The sequence below is a fragment of the Gobio gobio genome (genome assembly GCF_949357685.1).
Source record: "Gobio gobio genome assembly, chromosome: 13".
NCBI classification, from domain to species: Eukaryota; Metazoa; Chordata; class Actinopteri; order Cypriniformes; family Gobionidae; genus Gobio; species Gobio gobio.
Genome location: NC_137106.1, coordinates 24,414,177 through 24,433,084, shown reverse-complemented (window position 1 = coordinate 24,433,084; position 18,908 = coordinate 24,414,177). Strand labels below are relative to the sequence as shown.

Genomic DNA, 18,908 nt, shown 5'->3' with positions numbered 1-18,908 from the left:
AATCATGAAAAATAGATTTTTTTAAGCAATAAGGTACGAAAAGCTGTGCTGTGTGTATATATATATATTTATATATAATATTAGTCATCAAGGAAGTCCTGCTTGCTTGAGGGGGGAAAACAAATACCAGTTGCCATAGTTACCTATGCTTTTCTATGTGGGAAATAAGCATAAGTATCCAATAGATTTGGGTTTTTTACCTTCCAGCAAATGGAATAAATACGCTAAAACAAGACACCGCAAAAAAATGCTTTTCTTACTTAAGTTACTTATTATTTTTGTCTTGTATACAGTCCAAATTAGGGCTGCAGCTATCGATTCTTTTTGTAATCGATTAATCTAGCACTTAATCGATCGATTAATCAATTAATCGGATAAAACATTTTTCGCATGCTTTTAAGCAACCAAAACAAATAATGCATAACGAAAATGAAGAGGAAAAGCAATTTAATTTATTAATATGCACAACAGGTTTCATGCTGTAATCTAGCCCTGACATCAAAGTAAATATATTTTATGTAGATTTCTACACCTGCAGCATTTACCATTAGATTACTAACAAATAATATATAATTTCTTTTCTGGGGTGAGCCTATTTGCTATGGTAACCTAGCAACCTGTGTGTGTGTGTGTGTGTGTGTGTGTGTGTGTGTGTGTGTGTGTATGCGTATGCGCGTGCATGCACGCGTGCCGTGCGTGAGGCTTCATTGCAGTTTGGTACAGCAGAAATACATTCATTCATTCATCCTTAATACATACTATCAAAGTTGGAATTTTTCCAACAAATGCAAAAAGGGCATTTCTTTGTGATTTTAAAATACGTGAAGGAAACTGTTTACTTTCAGCAGTTATTGTCTCTGGGGCAGATTTATGTTTGTTTTACATCAGATAGGCTACAGATAAATTAACACAGTAGGCCTACATTTATTTGAATGCATTAATGAGAGAGAGATGGTGTGTGTGAATTACTCATACCGTCTCTATTCATTATGAAGCTGTGGTTTGTAATTACTTCAAAGGTATTCAAATATATGCCTATAACGGTTGAGTTTCTAAGCTACTTTAGTGACATTACTTTAGTAACAGGACAGCGTTGACACTGCGTTTCTGCGCTGCTCTCTGCGCGCGATCTTCACGTGAAAAGAGATCTGCCTTCAGGGCGCACGTTGTCAGAGACGCGACACGGCTCGGCTCTCTGTGTCACAGAAAAAAGCTGAGCACTGAACGGATAAGTTTTCCGTATTATTGTTTTTGAATAGTGCACAATCGCTTCAATGTTCAAACTGGCAAGGCTTTAAACGCATTTACTTGACAAACTTTATGAGGACGAAAGTGAAAGCGATCTGGCTTCTGGGCTTGCGTGCGCCGTGTGTGTGTGTGTGTGGCAGCTATAAGAACGGCAATCAATTTACCTGTATAAACTGTGTAAAACATGCAGTTACTATAGTGATTCTGGGCATCTAGAATCTAACGTAAACTAAATTCAAAATGTATCACGCGCTATGGTGTGCTTCCTGAACATTGAACAGCGGTCCGTGTGAATCAGATCCCTGCGCATAGTGCGCGTCATAGGAATTTAACGAGGGTTCGAGGCAGAATTTTTGCCTCAAGGAATTTTTGTAATGAGTTAATCGAATAACTCGATGAATCGTTTCAGCCCTAGTCCAAATATATAAAAATTCTCAAATCAAGATGCGTTTTCTAGATAAGTAAAATTACATAAGATATTTTTTCTTGTTTTCTGGAAAATAAAAACAAATGAAGCGAATTTTTGCGTAAAACAAGCTAAATTATCTGCCAATGGGGTAAGTAAAAGAAAAGCATTTTTTGTAGTGGATAATTTAGCCATTGGAATAAAAATTGCGAATAATGTTCAGAATTTGTAACCTCCTCCTCAGCACAGCCACATGTACTCAAGTTATTATGAATTGAGATCTATATTTTATTTAGGTGTTCTTACCTGTCTTTTCCTTTTTGTTCTCCCAGAATTTTGAGGAGAAGAGTGGAGTTTTCAATCGTATTGGAAGTTTTTTTGCTCGGAAGAAGAAAAGCAGAACCACATCGGATGACGGGGATGAAAGTTTGTCGCCAGAGGCAAACAGCCCAACCAAGTACTCAGGATCAGAGGAACTGAGACGGACTCAACACAGAGAGATTGATAATTCAGTGTTTGGTCCAGAGAACAGAAGTCCCAGCGTGTGTAGCATAGCCTCCATTGTCGCAGATGGAGGAGACTTGCCTTTTGCTGACAGCGACAGTAGTGGACGAGTAAGCGTAAAAGAAGTGGAGTTAAACAAGGTGAGCAGGGTCGAGACCTCTGGTGACAAGAAGACTGAGCAACTGGTGCAGGAAGTGAACAGGAAGCTCAAGGTGTACCTAGAGGAGACAACAGACACAACAATAAAGAAATGTGCAGACCCTATACACACCCCTGACACGCCAACATCCACAGGCCGGACGGAGAGTAAAAAAACTGTTTTAAAAGCCACCATCACAGGCGGCGGGAATTACACAGCGCTGGTCGGGGTGACTCTGGGATCACATTCTAGAAACACATCGTCCTCCGACATTCAGCCTGGAGAACAGACTGTAACTGAAAGCATGGGGAAGAAAAACAGCAACAAAAGAAAATCACGCAAACTAAGCAATCAAGAAGGCAATAATGAGCTTCTTGCCCCAACGAACACCACTTCCCCTGAGGCAAAGGAGAGGTCAGCAGCTCAATCTTCTCCCTCACCTGGTCAAGTACACAGAGCCGTGTGGGCGGAAACTCACATGACAGAGGAGGAGAGTGAGAGCTCCATTACTGACTCATTTTCTTCTGCAGAACCTGCTCTGGCCAGCCCACCTGAGAGTTATTCTGCTCTCGGTGCAGTTTCCAGCAACACTCCTGGTCCTTCTCGAGCTTCAGAGCCAACCAACTTCACCTTACAAGACCGCACTGAACCACCAGAGGAGGAAACTCGAGATAGCCTTAACTATCCTAAGCACCGACATGCTGACAGCAGCGAAGAGAAACGCAGAAGCTTGAAACTGTCAACGAGTGAAAAGGTCTTTGCTAGGAGAGTGTTTGTTGGTTCTCAATCAAGCCTAGACGGGGAAGAACAAGCTGAAACGGAGACCCAAAGTGAGACTAACTTGGATATAACGCAGAATGTACAGCAGGTTAGGGTGAAAATGTAAGTAATCTTGTGTTGTGTTTGTGTGTCTGTGTTGGGTTACTGCGCAGCGAGGCCTTTGTTTAGTCTGTACAGTGCAGATGACTGTGTGCAATATGACACTTGGTTTCCCATGATTTTGAGTGTGAGATGAACAATGACTCTCAGATCTTTCCATAGAATTAGGTTTCTGTATATATATATATTATATATATAATGTATATGTGTATATGTATATACAGTACCGTTCAAAAGTTTTGGGTCGGTAAGATTTTTATAATGTTTATGAAATAAGTCTTGCATGCTCACAATGCATACAATAAAACAGTAATATTGTGCAAAATTATTACATTTTAAAATAGCAGTTGTAATTTAAATTTATTTTAAGATGTAATTTATTAATGTGATGGGAAAGCTGTATTTTTTTGTTTCTATGTAATTTGATTTGATTATCTCATTCATTATCATATCATCATGTACAGCTTAGCTGTGATAAAAGTTAATGAACACCCGTACAATGGAAATTAGGTGCATGTGATTTATTGTCAAGATATTGCTTGGCTTTTGTTTGATTCGATCTTTAATTCACACACATTTAATTCACAAATTTACCTGAATTATTCTGTGCAAGCTCACCTGTGATTAATCAGCCCTTTTCAGCTGAGTAATCCTTAAAGTCTATACAATTAAATGATATCGTTCTATGTCATGCTTAAAACTTTAAGCGGTTTAAGTTGTTTGCAATGATGATGCCAAGGTTAAAAATGCAGTCAAACATGTTCATAAGAAATGATCTGAAATAATTTAGGCTCTTTAACGGGAATAATTTTTACACGCTTGAAGAATTCCAATTATTTCTCATTAATGTGATGCATGCTGTTGAGAGCATATGAATGCATGGATCCTCCCATACCTGTCTCTTAACATTGCTGTTTCCTTTATGTCTTTCCACAGACTACCAAACCCCAAAAGTGTAAATGTCACGCAGTCCAACCAACAGACAAATGAGTCAGTAGGAGATGTTTTCACACAAGAGCCTCTTGATGAGCATGTAGAGAGCCCCTTTGAACTTCCAACAGAGAATAGAGAAGCTACTGATTTCCCAGAAATGCCGATTAATAAAGTATCATTTAATAGTGTGATGAGCAGTCATCAAAACTCATCTTTGCCATCCAAGCGTACGGACAGAGCTGCAAGTGGAACGAATGGGGGAATTAATGTGAAGAGCTCTCCACCACAAGTTGCCCCTAAAACAAAAGCTGTAATGTCTCGCATTAAAAGCCTCTCTGAGGCATCAAAGATAGAAGTGCCTCCAGTACGGAGACTATCACAGAAGCAGACAGACCAAAAAGAGATCAGGTCTCCGACAGAAAAAGACCAATCTGTTACACTTAGCAAACCAATTGACACCAAGACAAGAATTCCTAAGAAAACCGCGCCAGAGGTTCAAACAAAACCAAAGAAGGTACTGGAGGTTGTCACAGTGTATAGTGTGTCCACTGAAGCTGAAAGACAGATGTCCACCAAACGTCAGAATGAGGCTGGGCTAATAAGCCCAGAGCAGAAATTATCACAGACAAAGAGAGTGGAAGAAAGGGATGTTTTGGATGCCTCACTAATGACCAAAACTCAACACACTAAAGAACAGGTCACTCTTTCAAAGCCTAAAAGAAGTCTAAATTCACTTTCGGAGGATAAATCCCCACCCTCCCCATCTTCCCCATCTTCACTGGAGAATTCTGGTTCAACAAAGCTTAACACTGAATTCAAAGTATGTAAAGATATCCAAAAATCAAAAACACAACCGACAATTGTCAGTGACAGGAGTCCAACTTCAAAGAGTAGTTTTCCTTATTCAAAGAGTAAAGTCAAATCAGGTGACACTGGCAACAAAACCCAGGCTAAACTTTTTTCCTCAGCGCCTGGCATGGACCAATCAGAGCAGAACATTGAAAAGGAGAAACCAGCGAACGAAACCCAGCTAAGCGGGCCTAAGAGCCCCAGAAAATTCATGACTGATGTGTCACCAACAGGAAGGAAGCTGCCTCAAATGACACCACCGAGTCCTCCGAAACTGCCCTCAGATGAAGAAGCTGCCCGCGGAGAGAGTGAGTCATACGAACCAGCTTCTCTGCCACTTACCAAGCCAAAGAGAAATGAGTCATCACTGGTTAACGGTCCTGTCAGTAATGGCAAATCTTCCAAATGTGATCAAGCCACTGGGAATGCTGCGGCCAGGGTATCACCAGAGTTCAAATTGAAAAGCCCTGTTAAGGACCTTGGTGATTCAGCAACGCCACGTCTCAAAAGTCCCACTAAACTTAGACCCAAGAGAGATTTTAGCAAGGCAGAGCCAACTGCAGCTTCAGATTCAAAAATAGACAAATCTGAAAAGATGATGACAAATTTGTCTATCACACCCACAGCTGCTCTGAAATCTGACACAGTAGAAAACATGTTTACACAATCAAAAACCATTTCTGAAATGACTGAGACTGAAATTTGTGATGCTGCTGAGACCAAAGTCACACCAGATATGTCACTTTCAGAAAACGCTGATCGTCAAACCAAACGACAGACAGAATCAGATCTATCAATTTTATCAGACCAACTAGTGCAAGTTGCATCAGATAAACAGTCAGATATTGCCAAAGAAAAGAATATTGTTGGGTTTGAGAAAAAGACAGGTGCTTTTGCTACGGCAGATGAAATTTCCACAATATCCAAGACGGCTAAACAATCAAGAGCCTCTTCTGAAGCGAATGGTGCAAAATCTGTTGCCGCTGATACTAAAGTCACATTGGATGTGTCGCTTTCAGAAAAAAATTATTCACACTCTGAAAAACATCAGACAGAGTCAAATCCACCAATTTCATCAGGCCCACGTGTTCAGGATGTACCAGATAAGCAATCAGTCAAAGAGAAGCCACTTACTGGGTTCAAGAAAGAGAAGCATGGCCTTACCAAGGAAAATGACATTTCCTCAATACCTGAGATGGGCCATTACACAGCCAGTGATCTGAGTATTCAAGATAGTTGTAAACAATCAAAAGCCACTTCTAAAACAAAGGGTGAAAAATCTGGAGGTGCTGAAACCAAAGTCAAACTGGATGTGTCGCTTTCAGAGAACAGCAATTTGCAAACCATAAAATATCAGACCGATTTAAATCTTCCAGTTTCATCAGAGTCACATGTCCAGATTATGCCACATATGCAGTCAGATGATGTCAATGAGAAGTTTCTTAGATTCAAGGAGAAAACATGTGCCCTTACTAAGACAGATGAAATTTCCACAATGCCCAAGACAGCTAAACAATCAAAAGCTTCTTTTGAAATGAAGGATGAAAAATCTGGTGCTGCTGAAACCAAAGTCAAACTTGATGTGTCGCTCTCAGAGAACAACAATTTGCAAACCATAAAATGTCAGACCGATTTAAATCTACCAGTTTCATCAGAGTCACATGTCCAGATTATGCCACATATGCAGTCAGATGATGTCAATGAGAAGTTACATAGATTCAAGGAGAAAACATGTGCCCTTACTAAGACAGAGGAAATTTCCACAATGCCCAAGACAGCTAAACAATCAAAAGTTTCTTTTGAAATGAAGGATGAAAAATCTGGTGCTGCTGAAACCAAAGTCAAACTGGATGTGTCGCTTTCAGAAAGCAATTTACAATTCATAAAACAACAGACAGAATCCAACTTACCACTTTCAAAAGAATCACATATGCAAGTTGCATCCGATGAGCTGCCAGATGTTGTCAAAGAGAAGTCTCCTGTTGGGTTTGAGAAAGAGACGGCCAGTAATCTGAGTGCTCAAGGTATGGATAAGTCTTGCTCTTCTCAGGAACTAATAGTTCCAGTCATTTCAGAGAATTCATCTAAGACAACCCAGAAGACTGAGACCAAAGAGCACAGTGTGGAAAATGCTCTGAATTCAGATTTGACACAACCAAAAGCAACTACACAACTAGATGAAAATGTTAAAAATAAGGAAAGTGGTAAATGCAAAGTTACAGAAAAGCAACAGGTTCAGTCTAAAGACTCAAGTAAAACAAACCCAGAGTGTGTTAAACAGAATGAATCCAATAAATTAAAGCAAGTTGATGAGATGGCAGTAGCAGTGATCACGGCTCCAGAGGCTGCTTCTAAACCAGAACCTGTTCAAAAAGGTAATCAGACTTTAGAGCAGCAACTTCCATCAGTTAAAAATATACCAGATAAACTGACTCTCAAAGTGGACAGGAAGACTCAGAAGAATGAGTCTATCCAGAAAGTCAACGATTTTACAAAGGCTAAAGATAAACTACTAGCTACTAACTTACAAAAGCCGAAACCACCATCCAACCAAAGCATTCAACAATTTACATCTCATAATCTTCCTTTGGACCCCAAAAGCCTCTCACAAAATAGCAAGGCACCATCTAGTTGGTTAGACGTGGACCAAAGTTTTGAGAAAAAGAAAACAGAGAGACGTATGGATTGTTCTGCAAGTGATGACAATGTGCTTGACACTTCCAATGACTTTGAGGATTTCATTCGTAACATTAAAGAGAACTGCTCCCCTTTCTCTTTGCCACCAAGAAAACATGGGCAGAACAAGATGCCATCGCCACCTTTTGCCATGCCGGCCATTAAAGAAGATCACTTTGAGAAGATACTTGACCCAGAACAGTTCCAGTTTGGGACAAGAAAAACTACGGGGCCAAAAGACCCCTCTCCAGCCATGATTATTAAGAAGAATAATGAAGGGGCAAAAACCAACCCACTGTCCAAACGTGCTGAGGACAGCCTGCTTTACAAAGGTCTTTCATCTAGACGGGAACAAGACAAAGCTAAAAAGCTCACAGTCACGGAGGAGAAAAATGATGGAGAAAAACAAATCACAGAAGGCTCTGGAAAAATGTCCTCAAGGTTGGAAAGAATGTCGATAATCTCAAGCCTTGTGAAATCCCCAAAAACATCAAGAAAAGTCAGAACTGAACCAAGCTCTCTCCTTAATGGCATTCAATCCCCCATAACACCACCATCAGAGGTGGTGCCAACCTCAGGAGAGCAGAAGGGCATACCACTGTTCAATGCTGTCACAGTTCCAAAAGTGGGGCTTGGTGATTTACCAGATCATAGTAATGTAAAGGGAGGACCTGGTGATTTAGTAAAGGGCCCATTGACACCTCCTGCTCTTCCAACTTTCGCAGAAGTCAAGCTACCTGACTTATTGGATAAATACATGAATAAAGGCCAAGAATCCAACACAATTAGTCAGCAAAGGCCTGACACTAGCTCTCTTCCTGCTTTGGATATCGGTCTCCCTACATTTAATTCAAACATGGGACTGCAAGGCATATCAGGATTAACATCTCCACCCAACAGCACTCAGCAGATTCCACTGCTCACACCCACTAGCCTCTCACCAACATATGCAGAGGTAAGAGAGGGATCCTTAATACAGAATGTCCATTGGTTAAAAAAATGTCCCATGAGTAATACAAAAGCCCCAAAAGTCCTCATTTTAATTTCTTGCTTGTGAAGAATATATTATATATATATATATATATATATATATATATATATATATATATATATATATATATATATATATATATATATATATATATATATATATATATATATATATATATATATATAGTGAACAGCATGTGCTACATACTCTAGTGCTTAAAGGAACACTCCACTTTTTTTGAAAACATGCTCATTTTCCAATTCCCCTAGAGTTAAACAGTTGAGTTTTACCATTTTTGAATCTATTCAGCTGATCTCCGGGTCTGGCGGTAGCACTTTTAGCATAGCTTAGCATAGATCATTGAATCTGATTAGACCATTAGCATCTCGCTCAAAAAAATGACCAAAGAATTTCAATATTTTTCCTATTTAAAAACTTTGTGTACTAAGACCAACAGAAAATGAAAAGTTGCGATTTTCTAGGCCAATATGGCTAGGAACTATACTCTCATTCCTGTGTAATAATCAAGGAACTTTGTGCCGTACCATGGGTGCAGCGGTGCAATGATATTACACAGCGCCTAAAAATAGGCTAACTTCCATCAACATAACACATGCTTACACAGAGAGCATGCTGGGGACTATTTTCAGGCGCTGTGTAATATCATTGCGCCGCTCCACTCATGGTACAGCACAAAGTTCCTTGATTATTAAGCTGGAATGAGAGTATAGTTCCTAGCCATATCGGCCTAGAAAATCGCAACTTTTCATTTCCTGTCGGTCTTAGTACACGATGTAACTACAGAAAAGTCAAGTTTTAAATAGGAAAAATATCAATACTCTTTGGTCATTTTTGAGCGAGATGCTAACGGTCTAATCAGATTCAATGATCTATGCTAAGCTATGCTTAAAGTGCTACCGCCAGACCAGGAGATCGGCTAAATGGATTTGAAAATGGTAAAACTCAACTGTTTAACTCTAGGGGAGTTGTAAAATGAGCCTATTTTCAAAAAAAGTGGAGTGTTCCTTTAATGTGTATAGCTGTGGTTTATAGATTTTTCGTTGCAGGCAGGGATGTGGTGAAGTCTTGCTTCACCTTTTAAACTGCTTAGGTTGTCTGTACCTGCCTTGTCTTTTATCAGTGGAACTTTTTGTTGCTTCGTGTTTAAGGGGAATGTTAAGCCCTCTAGGCTTCAGTTTGTTTTTATAGGTTTCACTGATCACAGTGCCTTAGTGAACAGTGTTATTTTGAAACCAAATATCCAGTCAATCTTTTAAGTAGTTTTAAAAATGTAATGAATGTCATGTCATCATTTTCTTATGATTTTAATGGAAATAATGTTTGAATGTCAACTCATTTGTTTTTGGGATTTCTAGACATCAGGTGTCAGAGGCTTCCACAGACGCCCAGGAAAGGTATTGCAAAACTGAAGACATTGATTTTTACAAGTATTGCAAAACTGAAGATACTGATCTTTACAAGTATTGCAAAACTGAAGATACTGATCTTTACAAGTATTGCAAAACTGAAGATGCTGATCTATACAAAATTGATAATAAATTATAATATGTATTTAGTAGATATTGGCCCGGTTTCACAGACAGGGCTTAGATTAAGCCCGGATAATGCCTTGGTTTAATTAGGACATTTAATTAGCTTTTTTTAAATGTGCCTTAGAAAAAAAACATTATTGGTGTCCATCTTGAGACAAAACAATGGCACTGATATATTTTAAGATATGTTTGTGCTAGTTGTTTTTGAGTGAAGACAGCTCAAACATGCATTTTTAGTCTGGGACTAGGCTTAAGCCTTGTCTGTGAAACTGGCCAATTTTAGCATAGCTAGTTTATTGCTACTTTCCAATTCAGTATCCGCTTTTCAAGTGCTTCAAATAAGCAAGGAAGAAACCATGTAACACATTTATAGAGAGTGTTTAAATGTTCTTGCGTGCAGATTGTTATATACCAACAACCTCATTTTGGAGGAGAGTCATACGAGGTGTTCAGAGACGTAGAGGATGCAACCTCTCTAAAACTCTCACCACTCATCTCCGTAAAGGTCGTCAGAGGATGGTAAGAACAATCACTTCCTCCTGTTCAGAATGTGACAAATCTCGTGACACTTTAAATTGCAAGTTTGCAAATGTTTCCTGTTTTGTCCTGTTAGCTGGCTGCTGTATGAAAAGCCAGGCTTTCAGGGCCGATCCATCGCTTTGGAGGAGGGGTCAGTAGAATTAGGAAATGAGTGGGCAGAGATGGAGCCCAATGGGGAGGTGGGGCCAAACGGATTGCCACTCCCAACTACACCCATGGTTATTGGCTCCATTAGGCTTGCATTAAGGGTAAGTCTAAAATTATGAGTCACATGCATTAACACTTGACCTCAGTACTCTGACTAATCAGTAAATTACCCAAAGAATCTCTTAAATAAAAAGTATAACATGCATTGAAAAATGCAAATGAAACGTGCGTGCTTTGACCTTTGATTTGCATTGATATTTTCCTCTCAGGACTACAGCACACCTAAAATAGACCTGTTCACGGAGCTGAATGGGATGGGCCGAATGTCTTCATTCTGCGATGACACCATAGAAACCTGTTCATTTGGTATTCCACAGAGTACTGGGTCCATTAAAGTCCACAGTGGAGTGTAAGTGAGCTACTGATCGTAAATAAATGCTGACGGCTGCTTAAATGGGATCTGATTGAAATCTTTTTGACCCCAAACGTTTGAACATTAGTATATGGGAGCAATACGTTGATCTCTCAAAGCTAAAAATGAGAGACGAAGGACACAAGCTTCATATTTGGCTTGATCAAGTGGAACTTGGCATTTGCTATGATCAAATGGAACGTTTTGAGGTTAAAGCATGTGACCTATGATTTGAGTTGAGAGACTTTGAGAGAGAAAGAGACTGTGTCTGAATGGAATGTTGTTTTCTTGTTTTTGCGTGTTGGATGGAGACATTTTCAAAATATTTTTTTATGCCTTGGCATGTTTGTTCTTTGCCAAAACTTCGAGAAGCATGTTTTTAATTTACAAAATGAAAGTTATCTTTTAACAGGTTTTATCACTTCCTGTTAAAATCCTGTTAGATCTATTCTTACTGAAGTTGTGTGTTTGCAGATGGCTGGTCTTTAGTGACCCAGATTTCCAGGGTCTTTTGGCTGTTTTGGAGGAAGGAGTATATCCCTGCCCTCAGGACTGGGGTTTTCCCACCACATTTGTCGGATCACTGCGGCCCTTGAAACTGGTAATTACATACCACTCACTTTCACACACTCATTCCATCTTTTTTCATTTATAAACTAAATATATGAACAGAGATTCATATAAAATTGTTCCTTATGCTTTTCACAGGGTGAAATTAAGGTGGAAAATCCCAATGAAGTTAAGGTGAGCTGTACAAGTTAAATCTCATTGAACTGATTGTGCCAATAGGTGTAGTTCACTGAGAAAATTGTAACGACTAAAGACTAATTTTGCACATTTATTTGGTGAAAGACTTTCTGTACAGCCTGGAATTAAATGTACCTGTTGATGCAGGTAATCTGGACCAGACTGAGCATGCCCAGAGGCGGGGTTTGTGCTTGTTATTTGCTTGCTCAGTCCATGCCAGCATTTGTTCTTGTGATTTCTGAGCTGTGAAAGAACAGCAGCATTGTGTCTGATTTTGAAACTGCAATTAGATGCAGTAAAAAATTTGGCAGTGCATGTATCTTTAGCAGAGGCATGTGATCCCATAATGATTTAATTGCATTTAAAGATTACTTCTAAGAAGCAGCAAAAAAAATAACGGCCGAGGATATAATGGACTAAGGAAGCCGGGTAGTTTGGGGGCTAGTGAACTGTGTCTCAAAGGTTCTCAAGAATTATTGAGTTATCACTGTATCAAAGTAAAGCTGCTTTGAAACAATTTGTATTGTATAAAGCGCTATCAAATAAAGGTGACTTGACTTGACTTGACTTTATTTGACAAAGTTCCTGACATTCCTGAACTAATGTCTGACTGGGCTCTGAGTGCTGAATACACCTTTAGTCACTTTGTCAGAGCCTTACTGAATCTGGAGGAAGAATTCCCAGAATTCTGAATATTCCGCCTACAAGCGTATGCGCACACATAAGCACACCCCAGTCAAACCTTGAACATGTCATGTATTTTGCTGTATGAAAATAAATCATCTCTCAGACCTTCAAGCATTTCATTTGGTCATATTCTGGGATGTTGTGTTCAGGGCTATTCACACAGGATGCGTTATTGCATCTGTCTGTGCTATTTAATAATGGTTTATCAATGTAAACATGCACTAAACCGATATCTTGAACTCCTACAACTTGCTTAAAATTTTCATTTTTCTCCATGTTTTTGACTGGAAGCTGTAAAGTGTTTTTCTCTCTTTTCTGAAATTAGGCAGTACTCTTTGAAAATCCAATGTTCCAAGGGGAGTACATGGAGATCGAAAGGGACATTTACAAGTTTGATGAAAGAGAGGAAGAAGAGGTGACTGAGAGTCCTGACAACACCGTGAGGAAGAGACTCTGTTCTGTTGGCTCATTGAAGATCCTGAGTGGCATGTGAGTGTACTCATTTTTGACAGTAATATTGACATTGTAGATTTTTTTTTTTTTATGGTGGCAAAATCTGCAGATTTACACATTATCTTCAGTTCTTACTGGTTTATTGACTTTAGCTGGCTCCAACAGTGATTCATGTTATTGTTCATACATAGCTGGGTAGGATACTCTGCGCCAGGATTTGAGGGACGCCAGTATCTTCTGGAGGAAGGAGAGTATGCAGACTTCACTGACTGGGGTGGACTGGATGACAGGCTCCTCTCTATACGTCCTGTGTTAGCAGTATGTACACCGAGACCATTTCTGAACCAAAAGAGATCAAGATTAATATTAAATAAACTATTTACAGCTAAACTTCCTGACATTGATAAACTATGTGTAGCCCTGTGGTTTTCTTGGAATAAGGAGGTTGTCATTTCATGGTTTTGTGTTCTTCTGTAGGATTTTATTACTCCTCACGTGAGAATGTTCAGCGAGCAGGATTTCAGTGAGAGAGGGATGAATGTGGACCTGCTGGAACCTGTCATCAGCATGGAAGCCACTGGCTTTGGCATAAAGACAAAATCAGTGGAGGTCCTCTCTGGAGTGTGAGTGTTTGTTCTTTCAGTTCCATCTACATCTAAACTCTCTAAAATCTACAGGCATCACTCTCATTTTCTTCCTTTCTTTCATAACCTTTGACCTTAGTATGGCTGTAAATCTGTCAGTGAAATGTTTTTATTAGCCCTTCTGGGCAATTGCTTACAGAGATAAAATCAGGAGTATTTCAGTTAAAAATTATAATTCTGTCATTATTTAACTCATTATTTAAGTGTAACAATCACCACGCGCATTTTAGCAGTCTTGGTTCTGGCAGGATTAAAAGAAAATCCTCAATACAGAGTCATGAACCAAACTTCATGATGAATCAAAACATTACAAACTTTGCTTTGAAGCATTTGCTTTGGACAAATATACACTAATATTCAAAAGTTTGGGGTCAGTAAGATTTTTTTTTCTTTTATTCAGCAAGGATGCAATATATTGATACAAAGTTACCGTTTTAATAGACATTTATAATTTTCAAAAGTTTTCTATTTCAAATAAATACTGTTCTTTTGAACTTTCCATTTATCAAAGAGTCCTGAAAAAAAGTATCATGGTTTTCAAAAATAATATTTAGTAGCACTACTGTTTTCAACCTTGATGATAATAAGAACAAATTACTTTTTAAAATATATTAAACGATAACAACAATTATTTTAACTTCTAGTAATATTTCACAATATTACTGTATTAATAAGAACGCATAAAATCTTACCGACCCCAAACTTTTTAACAGTAGTGTGTGTATTTATTTTAATGGAGGATGATTTTGTCATTTAATCCCTCAGCTAGTTCTGTAAGGTCTATAAACTAGATCTGAATGCAACTGTTGGACTACAGCCATCTAATTCATTCTATAACACTGATAAATAGGTGTTTTAATATTTTAAAGCGGTTTCATGGTTTAAGTTCATACCTGCTCTGGTGTTAATGAAAGGAGTGGCACATGAGAGTGAGTTGTCATATATCCTGAGGCAGACTCATACTCTAGTTATCTTTTTTTAATCAGAAAGTTTTTAGTCATGATGTGGCAAACACACCCACACCCCCATCTCTCTCTCTCCTCTTGTTCACATGCAAACAGACACATAAAACTCTCAAGAACACACGTGTCACTGTAGCACTGCCTAGGTGTCAAGGGTGTGACTTTGATAAGATGCGGTGCTTCAATGCAATGAATCAATTATGAGATATGTAAAACAATAGTGTTCATATTTAACACTGATTCACAATGTCGTTGTGTCACTTTTACGTATCGTCACAGATATTTCTGTACACTTAAAGCCTGTGGTTTACCTTTTGAGATTATTAAGTGACATTTTGCATTACTGTCTGAGACTGATTCATTCAACTGTGTATTTTCCTTACTGGATGTGAAATTTGTGGCAAATTGTGAGTTTTGTGGATGCAATTGTGGTCCATATTACAGAGATCAGGGGCCTCGTGTATATAAACTTTGCGTAGATTAAGTTTTCATTCTTTTCAAATGGCCAAAAAGTGTTTTTAATTGTTTTAAACAAGTCAAATGTATGCACTTTTACCTACAAGGTAAACAGTTTATTTTTGTGTGCGTATTTACCATTTTTACATCAGGCCCTAGATCTGGTGGGTTAAAAAGTAAGCCTGTCAGTGAAACTCTTTAACATCTGACTCAACAGGTGGATAGCATTCGAGAAGGAACACTTCTCAGGTGAGCTGTATGTTTTAGAGAAGGGTCTCTACAGCAGTCCAGAGGATTGGGGAGCACACAACTTCAAGATCTTGTCTCTTCAGCCTGTGGTTTTGGTAATCATCATCTGCAATATTTGTCCTATTTTTGCAATGTTACAGTTACATTGTTACTTAATAAAACCATACTTGCGTTTGTATTCCCATGGCGTCTTATATTTTATTTTTCTGTCTCAGAATCAGACTGAAGGACTGTCCAGATATAAGGTAAGTTTTAGTGGACATGCACAAATGTCTATTATTGTTCCACATAGAATCTGCGCATGTTATACACCTCTTCTGCATTGATTGTGAATTCATTAATCCGATGTTAATCAGAGCTAACACTGCATTCTCACTGCCTCTTGTTGGTTCTCAGGTGCAGTTGTTCACTGAGCCGGGGTTCCAAGGAACAGTACAGGACTTAGATGAAAGTGTGGCATTCCTGACGGAGGGCTTCCATCCCTTGTCCTGCAAGGTTTTGGCTGGGAGGTGAGAACCCAGTTCAGTGCTATCAAAGAATATCCAAGAGGACTCCCTCAAAATAATCAACAGTATAGGATGGCGTTTCAAAATAATGATACACTTCTCTGTGCTTGAAGCTGGGTGGTGTTTGATGGTCCACAGTTCACTGATAACATGTATGTACTGGAGGAAGGAGAATACCCCAATCCCGAGGCTCTGGGCTTACTCAACTCAGATTGCAAAATCAGCTCTGTCCACAGTGTAGGACATGTGAGTACTGGAGAGATCAGAAAAAAATCCCTAGGCTTGTCAGATATTTCATTTGGTCCGACCGAAAATGAGGCTGTGAGGATGAACCAGGGTCTGTGTTAGAGAGTTTAGGGCAAGAAACCCTCAGAAATCAGACGAGGGCCGTTTTGGCACAACAAATTACTTTAATTGATCTTGTACATGTATTTTTGAATCATTTGGATTTAAACATTAAATGTTATTTATCTATCTAAAAGAGATGAAAATTTGTTGACAAGAATGATGCTCTAGGAAACTATATCTAGAAGGAATTAGAAAATAAAAATAGAAAAGTCTAATATGTATCATGTTTGTGGCGAGGCAAAATGAAAATGGCAGGCAATATTTCTAGAGAAATGTGTGATATACAGTATCGTCAGTGTTTTGTTAGCGGAAGGATCTAAACACAGGTACACAACAGTACAACATATTCCAAGGACAGCCTTGTTTTCGGTCATGTCAAATTAAATACTAATCTGAGGTTTATGTGACTAAATCATTGGATTTTTATTTCATAATTTAACACATTCTTTGTTTCCCTGTCTACCTCAGGAGTTTTCTATGCCCTCCATCACACTCTTCTGTAAATCTGGCTTCAGAGGGCGTAAAGTAGTTCTGACAGACGGCGTTTTGAACCTTTCTCTGGCTGGTATTGATGGGCGGGTCAACTCTCTATTAGTCAATGGAGGAATGTGAGTGGTTTCTGACACAATTAAAGCTCAAGAGTCCCTTTGATTTCAGTGTGGATGTAGAAAAACCTATGTTAGTGTTTAGTCTCCTTTATGTTTAAACCCCTCGAGTCGGCGGTTGCACCGGTGGGATCGGCTCGCTTTTTTTCTTATCAGTGCCAAAGAGACTCCAATAACTGTGACTCGTTTTTTATAATTCAGGTGTTCAAGTGTTATACATCATTATAATCTGTTAAGTTTCTATTTTTTTTTTGTGTACAGTCACAATAAAAACAATGTTTTGCTTTTTGCAAAATAAAGAAAACAAACATGATCAGCCTCTCTGTCAAAGACGTTCATTCAGATAGTCTTCAGAAAAGGAACTCTAGCTTAGGGAATACTTGTCTCACAAACATGAGACGTATGTCTAAAGAAACATTGAAATGTCAGGTTTTAAACAATGTAAACCAAATCGAAAACAAATATTGTGTTTGAAAAGGGATAGATGTCAGTCACCCACGAGCCACTTCATTATCCGGTAATGTGACCGCGCCAACGGAGCGCGCATTCTTTGAGATTTTTTTTAGCATGAGACTACTTTCAAAAACAAAAAATGTAGAAAAAATGCTCTTAGTAATTTTTGATGCATTTACTAGATAAGTACAATATATAATATATATAATATATGTCCTTTGTTCTGTTGCTCTCAGTCACATACCTGAAGCTCATTAATTATGCAGCTCATTATGCGGGCTATGTTCTTTTGTCCTCTCAGGTGTGATTCTGGCATTATTCATTAGCTATCACGCCTCCTCGCATACTGTCTTTGTGAAGAAAAACTGTCTTACAAATTTTAAATCAGTGTATTGTTTTATGTGAATGAGTAGGCTCAATTATTCTCACATCAGTTTAAAGCAAAAACTCTAGGCAACAACACCCATTCGTCAAAAGTCTTGTGGACACATATCTATTGTGTGTTTTGAGGCCTTAATTTTAAAACACATTTTTTAGTTTTTTCAAAAACCATGCATAAACATTTTTCTCTCAAAAATACAAGCATGTACATACACGTTGCTCACATATTATGGTAGCCCAGTTTGTGCTGAATACAGTGTAATTACACTTTTGCCATTAATGTGTTTATAAGCAACTGAAAGAAACACAAATGTAAGAGCATGTCAAAACTTCTAAAGGGCCCCAAAACAGCTCAGACTCCTAGGAGTTAATTTGGATGTGAAAATAATGTAAGAGTAATTGATTTTATCTTTGTTGTCAGCTGGGTGTTGTATGAATACAGCAACTTCCGTGGTCGTCAGGTCCTGCTCCATCCCAGTGAGATTGGTGATTGGCAGAAGTTCAACGGCTGGGAGCAGATTGGCTCTCTTCGCCCGTTACTACAGGTATAAAACACCAGGACATCTCTACTAGAGATCATCTTATAGAGGGGGAGATGGCAAACTATGACCATCTAGTTGTTCAGACAACCCAACAAATAATGTAGCACATCACTAGTTCTCAGAAGCGTCTCCAAGCATTATTACTTGTGCTTTGCTTTGTGTATGTTCAGATGCAGAAAGGTGTTGGATAGTTAGGTGTGAGAGTTAATTATTTGGGAACAGCACATATAAAGGGAGGGCAAACCCAACACATTTACAACATGTACACATAAAGACACTCCAGTAAATCCAGAATGAGATTAGTAATCCTCATAATGGCTTTATAATACATGGTTTAGTCAAAACGAAGTAAACCATGTATCTTCTGTCTTTCTCAATAGAAACGTGTCTATTTCCGGCTGCGTTGTGCAGAGACAGGGTGCTTGATGTCTCTGTCTGGACCCCTGGATGATGTAAAGCTGCTCCGGATCCAAGTGCTAGAGGAATCTGGTGGTCCAGAGCAGATGTGGGTCTATGAGAATGGACTACTGCGTTGCAAGGTAAAGACTTTGATCTGTTCCACCTGATCTTGAGCATACTCTGTTATGGCTCTGTTTAC

At 38.8% G+C, this 18,908-nt stretch overlaps 1 protein-coding gene across 2 annotated transcripts in view; it reads left to right on the top strand.

Annotated features, from left to right (window-relative positions):
- crybg1a (crystallin beta-gamma domain containing 1a) overlaps positions 1–18,908 on the top strand; it is a 59,336-nt gene that overhangs the window by 36,477 nt on the left and 3,951 nt on the right. For both annotated transcript variants that reach the window (XM_079833629.1, XM_079833630.1), the window contains 18 exons: positions 1,987–3,179; positions 4,113–8,589; positions 10,002–10,040; positions 10,579–10,697; positions 10,792–10,966; positions 11,135–11,274; positions 11,752–11,878; positions 11,986–12,021; positions 13,037–13,200; positions 13,356–13,482; positions 13,642–13,787; positions 15,444–15,570; positions 15,691–15,720; positions 15,872–15,984; positions 16,095–16,227; positions 16,798–16,937; positions 18,190–18,313; positions 18,691–18,849. In XM_079833629.1, the coding sequence (XP_079689755.1) occupies positions 1,987–3,179; positions 4,113–8,589; positions 10,002–10,040; positions 10,579–10,697; positions 10,792–10,966; positions 11,135–11,274; positions 11,752–11,878; positions 11,986–12,021; positions 13,037–13,200; positions 13,356–13,482; positions 13,642–13,787; positions 15,444–15,570; positions 15,691–15,720; positions 15,872–15,984; positions 16,095–16,227; positions 16,798–16,937; positions 18,190–18,313; positions 18,691–18,849 (7,569 nt within the window). The remainder of the gene's footprint in view (positions 1–1,986; positions 3,180–4,112; positions 8,590–10,001; positions 10,041–10,578; positions 10,698–10,791; positions 10,967–11,134; positions 11,275–11,751; positions 11,879–11,985; positions 12,022–13,036; positions 13,201–13,355; positions 13,483–13,641; positions 13,788–15,443; positions 15,571–15,690; positions 15,721–15,871; positions 15,985–16,094; positions 16,228–16,797; positions 16,938–18,189; positions 18,314–18,690; positions 18,850–18,908) is intronic.